This window comes from Hyaena hyaena, unplaced genomic scaffold, assembly GCF_003009895.1.
Source record: "Hyaena hyaena isolate Hyena2069 unplaced genomic scaffold, ASM300989v1 scaffold_73, whole genome shotgun sequence".
Classification (NCBI taxonomy): Eukaryota; Metazoa; Chordata; class Mammalia; order Carnivora; family Hyaenidae; genus Hyaena; species Hyaena hyaena.
The window spans coordinates 473,805-484,328 of NW_024080705.1; the positions used below are offsets into that span (position 1 = coordinate 473,805).

Genomic DNA, 10,524 nt, shown 5'->3' on the forward strand with positions numbered 1-10,524 from the left:
CGAACTAGACGGTCGCGGGACCTAGGGGTTCCTCCAGCTAAGCGGGTCTCCTCCTTCCCAGGCTCAGGGCTGGCCCTCCCGCAGCAGGTGGTCCCTCTGGGGGCCACCCCCCTGGGTGCGGGGAGGTACAGGATCTCAAGGCTCCCCCCCCCACACACACCCCGGGAAGGAGGGAGGGGGCGGGGCGGCCGCGAAGGCCTGGGATAAAAGGGGCGGAGGCGCCGCTCCAGGCCCAGCCAGCCCACCATGCAAGCCCCCCGCCTGCCCTGGTTCTTCCTGCACGCCTGGTGGGCCCTGCTCCAGGCGGGCGCCGCGACCGTGGCCCCGGTGCCCCTCCGTGCGCGGGGGCAGCCCTCGTCGCCGTCGCCTCTGGCGTACATGCTGAGCCTCTACCGCGACCCGCTGCCCCGGGCGGACATCATCCGCAGCCTGGAGGCGCAAGGTAGGCTGCGCCGCCCCGCCGGGCACCGGGGGCGCCTCGGGACTCCGGAAGGGCGCTGGGAAGTGCTGCGGGAGGGTGGCTCCGGGCTGGGGACCTCGCCGCCGAGGGCGCTCTGCGCCGGGAGGGAGCATCCGGGGTCCACGTCTGGAGTGGCACCGGCTCGGCGCGCGTGGCGGGGGGGGAGGGATTCTGGCATCAGGGAGGCGGCCTGGGCGGAGACCTCCGCGCTCTGGGCCTTGGCTCAGGGTGGGCAGAGCGCAGTGCTGGAAGATGGGAGCCCGATTGCGCCCCTCGACGACGCGGTCTTGTTAAACCGCGTAACCTCCGGGCGCCTCGGTTTGCGCTTCCGTGAAATGGGGACATCAGTACCTCCCTTATAAACCGGTGGCGAGCGCCAGGTGACAAAGCACATAAAACGCTTAGCACAAAACCAGACACGGTAATAAATGGTCGTTATTATTGCTACCTACATTTTGTCGAATTTCTTTTCGCGCGTGAGGATGAATGGGTGCCACAGGCTGACCGCCGATTCGAGACCCGGCGTCGAGCATGTAACAAAATTAGGGATTAGAGTTCAGAGACCCGGGACTAGAGGTGGGGTGCCCCGAAGTCGGGAACTAAGGCAGGCTCGGGGACTCGAGTCCAGGCTGGGAAGGTGCCGGTGTCCCGAGTGTACCGGGTTCGGGGCCTAGATTTGGATGAGAGAAACACTCAGCGACCAAGGTGACCGGGCCGGGCGTTCCGGGCATCGGGCGCGACGGGCAGGTGGGTGCTGAGCAGAGGGAACCCGTCCACGAGGTCCCCTTGCCCCTTGCAATCCACATTCTGACTCCTGGGGTCTCAGGCAGACCCCTGCCGCCCTACGCCGGCCTGTGCCTCCCTCTGCCGGCTGGGGCCAGACGGCCCTCCCCCTCGCTGGGGCGCAATCCACATCCGATCATCTGATCTAATTGGCCACCCGCCAGCCCTTTGGTCGAGATTGGGGGGTGGGGGCTCTTAGCTCCCTGGCCTGCCGCGTCTGGGGTCAGACAGCCGATGACCCTCCTCGAAGGGTCATCTGGGGATCAGCTAGACTTAGGGACACCCGAGGGGCCAGCCGGCTTCAAAATTACTGGAGTGCTCTGCGCAGTCCCTCTACCAGAAAGCTGGTGTGGGGAGGAGGCTGGGCAAGGGGGCAGGGGGTGCCCTTCTTCAGTTCGCTCTCTCCTTCTGGGGAGTTCCAGAAGGTTTGTGGTGGTTTGAGAGTCTGGGAGACTGGAAAACCGGCTTCGGGTCCCTCGAAACCTGCTTCCCAATTCCTGGTGTGTCTCCTGCATACCTAGTTTCCCCTTTTGTAAAACAGGGGACTGGCTTTCTCTCTGCCTCATTTGTGTGTGAATGTGGCAAAATATGCATGACAAAATCCACCATTTTACTTTTTTTAAGTGTGTGGTGACATTAAGTACATTCACGGTGTCCTGAACCGGCTCCAGGTTTTGAAAGGAGCCAGAAGAGCCTGCCCGGAGGGACACTGGCAAAGGAGCGCTGATCTAAATCCTCCGTTCCCTCTTGGGTTGATCTGTAACGCCGCGCCAGTACAGCGGGAGGCGGGATGCAAACTGGGTTTGCATCTTCGTCTGTGGCTGTTGAACCAGCCTTTTCTCTCCTCTGCGAAACCGTGATAATGGCGGGGAGGACTTAAAGAGACAATGCTTGGCACCGGAAGTAATCAGTGGCAATTAACTGCTAGTTTATAATAATGCAGAGTGGACCCTTCATGTCATCCCCATGCCCTCGTTTCCTACAGAGCCCTGAATCCTAACTCAGCGCCCTGTTTGAGGTGAGGGAACCCCAGGAGCATCAGCCCAACTGCGCTCTTAGAACAGGACATGGGTCAAGAATATCACTCAGTCCCGTGTGGCCCACTCAATTGAGTTGCGTGGCTAGGCTTCAGCGTGTCCACCAACCCTTTCCTGATACCTGATACCAACAGTCACATTCGTTGTACAAGTGGGAGATGCTTTCTTTCCTGGGGAGAGCATTCTTGGCTTGGAGCAGGCATCGTTGACCCCCCCCCCAAAACATTAGGCCCCCCATCCTAACTAGAACGAGAGCCAGATCTCAGAGGACCTTTCAGCACTATGTCCCAAGGAGCCCTTGGCTGGGGGTGGGTCAAGGAGTCAAAGACTGCTCCACTGGGAAGGAGCACTCCATGCCCGTTGTCTATCCTGGTAACAGATGACTTTGCTCCTCTGTCCAGGTCTTTCACTACCTATCCGGACACCTTCAGTTCTAACCTGGGACGTCAACAATGATAAGGAGGTGGTTGATGACAGCCCACATCCCTTGCACTGTGGCTGTGCGGGGCAAGGCACTTCGTGCACATTATCTCAGCGAATCCTAGCACCTCTGTGAGGTGGATATGGTCACTGTCTCCCTTTTGCAAAGTGGGAAACTGAGACCCAGAGAAGGCAAGCAACCGGCCCAGTGTTAAACAGCAAGTGGCAGAATCTGAACCATCACACAGGAGGCACAAGAGCCCCTGCTCTTGATCACTGAGCTGGAATGTCTTCCTCTAAAAGGCCATTTGTGGCTACTTGAGATAAAAAGTGCTTAACTCCTGGTGCAGGTGGCCAGGAGTGGTTACACGTCCCACCGAATCCCCAGGGGGTGCCGCAGTGGGCACTGGCTAACACAGGCCTCCTCCCCACACCTCTGGGGAGAGCTGCTAGCCTGTGGCCGGTTATTGCACCCTGCAGGTGCTAATGAGGAGGGAAGTGGAAATTAAGTGAAGAAGAGAGGCTGGGGAGGGCCTAGGAGAAGCTGCCAGGAAGCTGAAGCTGGGAACCGCTTCCTTATATTTCAGGCTGGATTTCTCAGGGAAATTCACTCACCATCTCACCAAAAATGCCCTAGGAGGCAATAAAAAAAAAAAAAAAGTAAACTGTCGTGTGGTCTGCCCAGAGCGGACCTAAATCGGAGATCATCGCTACCCTTGAGATCTATTCATGAAAGGGTTAGCATTTTTATTCTAAGGAATAATCCCTGACTTTTATTTAGCAACAGACCGCCAACCCTTTTTATTTCCATGAATGCTTGTGATAGGCAGAGAAGGGCAGCGCATGACCATCCCCATCACAAAGGAGAGGAAACTGGACTTGAAACAAGTTCAAGGTCACTTTTAGGTGACCTGAAAATGCCAAATACATGCTTTTCCCAGATATTGGACCAAATGAGTCCAGGACTAAGATGAATGGAACATGCTTCCCCATTCTGTTTCATCCAATTTGGGTTTCGGCATCTTGGGGAGGGGGCTTGGACCAGCCTGGGGCTGTGTGTGTGTTTGTCGTGTCTGCCCCAGGCATGTGGATGACCTGACAGGGGGCGGTGGTGAGCACCCTGTGGGTAGGTGGGAAAGCCCACGGGCTGGAAAACTGCCAGGTAGTGCAAAGTGAAGCTTCGAATGCCCATAGAACTGTATGTGGAAGGTTGTCAAAAACTCCGAAAGTTTCTGCCTCCGTCTTTAGAAACAGGTGGAGGAGAGGGTGGCCGGTCAGCGGCTTCTGTTGCCTGTGCCTCCCAAGAGAGTTCGAAGCATTTCCGCGTGCACGTGAATGAGGCCACCCTTTCCGATGAGAAAACAGAGTCTGGGGAGGTGACTTGCTCAGGATCACAGGGTGAATGGGAGCCCAGAGTTTGGGTCGGAAAGCTCAGGGTTTGGCCAAAGAGCAGGGAGAACGCGTCCATTTTCTACCAGTTGTTCTCCGGCTGCAGGGGGGGTCTTGGAGGGAACAGCAGAACCGGGATGTGGAGTTTGGGCTTTGCAGTCGGGCAGAGCAGGGTCACTTCTTGGCTCCACCACCTTGTGCAAGTCATTTAACCTCTCCGAGCCTCTATTCGAATTGGACTAAAACGGACTCCCCAGTCCCACCTCGTAGGGTAGGGGTGAGGATTGAGAGGGTCCCTGTCAGGTGAAGGCTTCAAGACGAGCTCTAGTGAGCATGCAGGGGGGCCCCCACTCACCCTGCTTCCTTCCTGGTTTCTCCCCCTCCCCCCCAGATGTGGACGTGGATGGGCGGAACTGGACCTTTGCTTTTGACTTCTCCTTCCTGAGCCAGGCGGAGGAGCTGGTGTGGGCCGAGCTCCGGCTGCAGCTGCCCGGCCCCGTGGACCTTCCCCCTGGCGTTCTGCTCTCCGTCGAGATGTTCCACCAGCTGAAGCCGGAGGCGGAGCAGGACCCAGCCGACTGCCGGGAGCGTCTTCGGATGGACTCGTTCACTGTCCCTCTGTCCCAGGTGACCTTTTCCTCAGGCAGCATGGTCCTGGAGGTGACCAGGCCGCTCTCCAAGTGGCTGAAGCACCCTGGGGAGCTGGCGGAGCAGATGTCCAGTTTGGCCGGAGAGTGTCCGCAGCCGCCTCCCGCCCCGCCGGTCACCAGTGCGCTCCTCATGCTCTACTCCAACCTCTCCCCGGAGCAGAGGCGGCTGGGTGGCTCCACCCTGTTGTGGGAGGCGGAGAGCTCCTGGCGGGCCCGGGAGGGACAGCTCTCCCAGGAGACGGCCAAGAGGCACCGCCGGCACCACTTGCCGGACAGAAGCCAGCTGTGTCGGAAGGTCACGTTCCAGGTGGACTTCAACCTCATCGGATGGGGCTCCTGGATCATCTACCCCAAGCAGTACAACGCCTACCGTTGCGAGGGCGAGTGTCCTAACCCTGTTGGGGAGGAGTTCCATCCCACTAACCACGCGTACATCCAGGTGCGGCGCCCTGCCGGGGGAGGGGAGGCGGCGGGCTGTGCGGGAGGAGTGGCCGTTCTGCCCGATCGGGGGACAGGACTCACTATTCCACTGCTATTCCACTATTCCACTGCTGCCCATTCACTCCCTTATTCAGGCACCAACAGTGTGCCAGCTGCTGCACTGGGATATAGTGACCTGTGGCACCAGCCTCAGAGGGCCTATGTGGATTCATGCCCCACTGGGTAACCTTGAACACCTTGCTTCCTCAGGACTTCTTCCTTGTCTTTTGTAAACTTCGGGGTGGCGGGTATAGACTAGAAAGCCTCAGTTTCTCCTCGGCTCTGATTTCTAGGGAAGGGAGATCAGAATCTGGACTTTGGGAATAAACCTGGATTTGGTTCCTACAGATTAGCTGTGTGATATTGACCAAATTGCGTAGTCTCTTTGAGCCTCAGTTTTACCACATGTGAATCGGGGATGGCAATGCCGTGTTTCATAGGAATGTTGTAGGTGTAAATGAGATGATATGTATACACGTGTATATCTGTGGGCAGATAACTGGCACGTGTGATGTATTATCATTACTAGACGTCTGTGATTCACTGATGAAATGGGGCCACATTTATGGGGCCATGGTTGGGGTAATACTGTTTCCACCACTGTACTTTTGCTGCCTAAAAGAGGAGGTTTTTTTACAGTAAAGAAGGCTGAGGCTACCACCAGGTGCCACACTAATCAGCCTAAGGTCTGGAAGGTGGTGGAGGAAAGCAAAGGGAGAATGAGAGGCAGAAAACAGAGAATAGAGCCTAACATGGTGGCCCTGATATTGGGTTTCAGAGCCTCTGGGGGGTATGTGAGCTGAGCTCATGAAAGGGAAACACTGGGTGGGTGGGGGCAGAGCTCTGTGGGACCTTCCCCAGGCGGAGGCCTGAGCCTCTCGGGGGACTTCCTCAACCTACCTGCTGTATGATTAAGGGGGCCCGCAGAGACCCGGATAGTCCCAGCTGGCAACTCGGATACTGGGATCTGAAAAGACTTCACTGGACCACAGGGACGGGGCCCGGTTCCAGAGTGCCGAGGGATTGTTACCTTTTCTCCTATTGACTCCGTTTGCCCTTCTCTGGGCAACAAAGCAAATCCCACAAGAATTTCCGCATGACTCTCTTTTGCTTCATGTTTCTGGAACTAAACCAGGAGTTTCTTGGAATTGGTATGCACTCTAGGCTAGCACAGTAGAAGGACATGTAAGTTTGCTGTTGCTCTACCCAGAGACAGCTTTTAGAATCTTCTGCTTAGCTCTTTACTTATTTTTTAAAAATTTTTTTATGTTTATTTATTTTTGAGAGAGAGAGAAACAGTGTGAGTGGGGGAGAGGCAGACACAGAATGTGAATGAGGCTCCAGGCTCTGAGCTGTCAGCACAGATCCTGACGCGGGGCTCGAACCCACGAACCGTGAGATTATGACCTGAGCCGAAGTCGGACGCTTAACCGACTGAGCCACCCAGGCGCCCCTACTTGTTTTTTTAAATAGCCTGTAAAGTTACTTTGCATGTTAGACTTGATGATATGCTGGCATGCTGATTCCTTTATGCACACCATTTTCCTCTGTTTTGGTACCCAGAAACTGATTTTAACTAACTTCTTCCCCACCCCCAGAGTCTGCTGAAACGATACCAGCCCCACCGAGTCCCTTCTACCTGCTGTGCCCCGGTGAAGACCAAGCCGTTGAGCATGCTGTATGTGGACAATGGCAGAGTCCTTCTAGACCATCACAAGGACATGATTGTGGAAGAATGTGGGTGCCTTTGAGGAGATCTTGGAGGAAGCTGGATTTGCTGTACCCTGGGAAGTTGGGAAGGTCCTAGAAGACACAAGAGCCATCTAATCCAATGAGGAGAAACAGAGGGGGAGGGAAGGTTGCTCTGCCTGCCGGATGTGAGGAGGAAGGGCGTCCCCTCTGTAAAGGAAGGCTCTGTGGACTCTGGCTCAACACAGAGGCTGCCCTCAGGACAGCGGGCAAGCCTGTGGAAGCAGGCTTGTTGGGTTTTCTCTTTACTGAAGAGATGTGGTGAGTAAAAGCACTAGCGAAAGGGTTCTTTACTTGACTTTTTAACCTATGAACCCCCAGAAGTTATATATAAAAGTTGGGGCATATGTGCATTCATTTTTGAGGTGGGACAGATAACTTTTATGTATTCTCAAAAGTGGTCTTTGACCACCCCGCCCCCTGCCAAGATTGAGTTCACTGTGTTAAATGAAAAACGGTTGGCTCAAGGGGCGCCTGGGTGGCTCAAGTCAGTTTGGTTAAGCGTCCTACTCTTGATCTCAGCTCAGGTCTTGATCTCAGGGTCGGGAGTTCAAGCCCCGCATTGGGCTCCGCGCTGGGCGTGAAGCCTACTTAAACAATTAAAAAATTTTTTTTTTAGAAATAAAGAGTTGGCTCTTCTTGCGTCCGGCTGGTTTAGGGGAGCCCCCGCATTCTTCAGGCTGCCCAGTGGCAATCTGTTGGCCTTGTCCAGAGGCTCCCTGGAGTGGGTCTCCGCTAATGAGCTGCACAAACAATAAAGCCATTGTGAAGCCCTCCAAGGCCAGCTGGTGCCTTGGAAGGGAGAGCCAGGAACTCCGAACTGGCCTCACTGGACCACAGGAGCGGAGCCCGTGGTCATCTCTGTCAGCCTGCTCAGGCAGACACAATCCGAGTCTATTAAAGCTGGTGACAATTCACTTCAGTCTGTCACTGTGGGCTGTGAATGAGGCCTCTGAGCTTCCCATCCAGCAGGGGTGAAGTAGCCTAAGACTTGGATTAACTTGGCTCAGGGTCACAGTCCAGCCACTGAGAAGCCGTGTGACCTCAGGCGAGGAACTCCTTGCCCAGCCTCTTCCTGTGAAATGAAAGTAGGTGGATCCTAACATACTCCTGTAAAATGCCTGCTGGCAGGGGGCCGCCTGGGTGGCTCAGTCGGTTGGGCGTCTGACTTGAGCTCAGGTCATGATCTCACGGTTCGTGGGTTCAATCCTTGCATTGGGCTCTGTGCTGACAGCCAGCTCAGAGCCTGGAGTCTGTTTCAGATTCTGTTTCTCCCTGTCTCTCTGACCCTCCCCTTCTCATGCTGTCTCTCTCTCTCAAAAATAAGTTTTAAAAAGTTAAAAGAAAAATTAAAAATAAAATGCCTGCTGGCGGGTCCAGAAGAGCCACAGGCCTTAAGTCCTGCACCGTCCTCTGGGCCTTATCCCCATCCCCCTCTACAGCGTGTGAGGCCTGCTGCCCTACCCCCTTTACCCAACCTTCATCAGCTCAGGCTTCTAAGTCTGGCTGACTCTGGGGCTCCGCCTCACAGCCCAGTAGAAAGAAGCCAAGCTTTCTCGTAGGAAGCGCTACCACAAAAACTGAGCACATCTTTGCCTTTTGGATAAAAAGACCCCAAAGGCAGCGATTCTGTTTTTCTCTTTTAGTTGACCTCATTAAGCATTGCCCAAACGGGCTATTTTTGTTTGGCAGGGAAGGTGGGGGCCGTTTTACTGGGAATGGGGGTTTAGTGATTCTGCTGCTCTTCTTTCCCAAGAAGCCTGTCCCCTTATGCTCCGGGAACATGATCCCCGTCGCGTGGGAAGCCCTCCTGACCTTAGACGTGCCTCAGCCGCAGCCTTGGTTGAGCCAAGGTAGTAATCCGGGCCTAGGCTGGATAAGCCAGAGCCAGGCCCGGGCTGGAGAAACCTCAAAGCCCTGATTCAGCAACAAGGCTGGTCCCGCTCTTCATTTCCGGGGGTGGAAACGGACCTGCCCTCACCACAATCCCAAGTCCCAACAGGATTCTGCATCTGAATCTGTTTGGAAAGCAGTGGGGTTGGGGAGGCCTAGGGAGGCCAGCTTTCATCCCATCCACTTTCCTAGGTGAGAGCCCGCAGCCGCCTGGAGGCCCACCCACAGCTGGGGGTGGCTGTGGCAAGAACTCAGCTCTGGTCTCTGGAGCCCCAGGGACCCTGTCCTGAATAGCATCTGGAGGTTTTTGCCCCCCTACCTTTAGGTCAAGTCCTCGCCTTTGTGCCCAAATGTTTGGACCCAATTTCACTCCCAGCCTGAAGTTCTTGGGAGGGAAAAATCCCATCCTAAGGCTTTAGAGCATCTTACTTAGTAGACAGGTGCCCGACATTTCTTCTGCAGCTAGGGCCAGGAAAGCAGAAGTTCAAGCTATTTGTGACCACAGCTTGTGGGAGCAGCTTTACGGGCTCCCAACAAACCTCGTGGAGAATGAGGCAGGCACAAAAATGAGGCAGGGCTACATTTTGCTGACCCCTGCTGAGAGCTTGGCACCGGGCCTGTCTGCCGTGGGTCACCCCGCTGCCGGGCCAGGGGCCCTCAGGATCAAGCCTAGCAATGCTGCTTCATGCTCTGGGCCCCGTGGTAAGGCTCTGAACCAGAGGAAATACCGTGTCTAAGAAGGGAGCCCTAACCTGGGAGCCGGGAAGGGGCTTTTACAAGTGATTTGAACTTGCTCTCAAGGCAAAGGCCTACTGTACTTAGAACAGTGCCAAGCCAGTAGCTGAGTGGGGAAAATGCGATGCCTTGCTCTCCTTGGCTAGGCAAGTACGCAGGAGTGGAGAAAAGGAAGGATGACTAAAAGGGAAAGAAGCAGAAGCATGGGCGACACAGGATGCGGGAGGTGGTTGTGACTCTGGCAGCACCATTAGGGGTTTTGCCTCCTTCCCCAGTCTCTCATTCCTGGGGGTAAAGCCCTGATCGTCCGGATCCCAAGTTGCCTTTGAAGTTAACATCCTACCTGCCTCTGAGCAAAGTCAAGGATGTGAAGCGCTGTCAAAATGGGTTGGCGCTGTCTTCCCCTAAAGTTTCAGTCCTTCTGGAGGTCCCAGGGCTAGGTGGTGGCTGCAGCAGGCTCCACGCCCAAACCTGCTCACTGCCAAGGGAAAGGAGGCCCAACTGGCTGACGGACTGCTGGTCGCCACACCAACTGGGCTGAGCTCCAGTCCTTTACTGAACTCTTCCCAAGCCAGGCGCTAGGCTAAGTGCTTCCCATAAGCCTTAGCCGAGCCCCATGGCCACCTTGGAAAGTGGTAGATCCCAACCCTAGCCTACAGCCCAGAATCCTGCTGGACAAGGTGAGGCCTCTAAGCAGCTCAGCTGGTATTCAAGGCCGTCTCACTCCGTAGCCTGTGAACTAAACCTCTACACTGCCCCGACGTGAGAAGGCTTCCTCAAGTCCACTGCTTTATTCTGCACACCTCTGTTCACACCTAGAACACGACAGGGTTCTTGTTCTTGGTTAGGAGGCTTCTTGGATTAACAATAGCACAGCAGCATGGCCTAGTGTTAAGACCTCAGATATGACCCATTCCTAACAGGTGCC

The 10,524-nt window shown here is 55.5% G+C and overlaps 1 protein-coding gene across 1 annotated transcript; it reads left to right on the top strand.

The window, feature by feature from the left end:
* Positions 1-246: 246 nt before the first annotated feature.
* NODAL (nodal growth differentiation factor) lies at positions 247-6,970 on the top strand. The gene is made up of 3 exons (XM_039233255.1): positions 247-442; positions 4,481-5,178; positions 6,818-6,970. Exons 1-3 carry the CDS (start codon positions 247-249, stop codon positions 6,968-6,970), a joined length of 1,047 nt encoding a protein of 348 aa, XP_039089186.1.
* Positions 6,971-10,524: the final 3,554 nt, after the last annotated feature.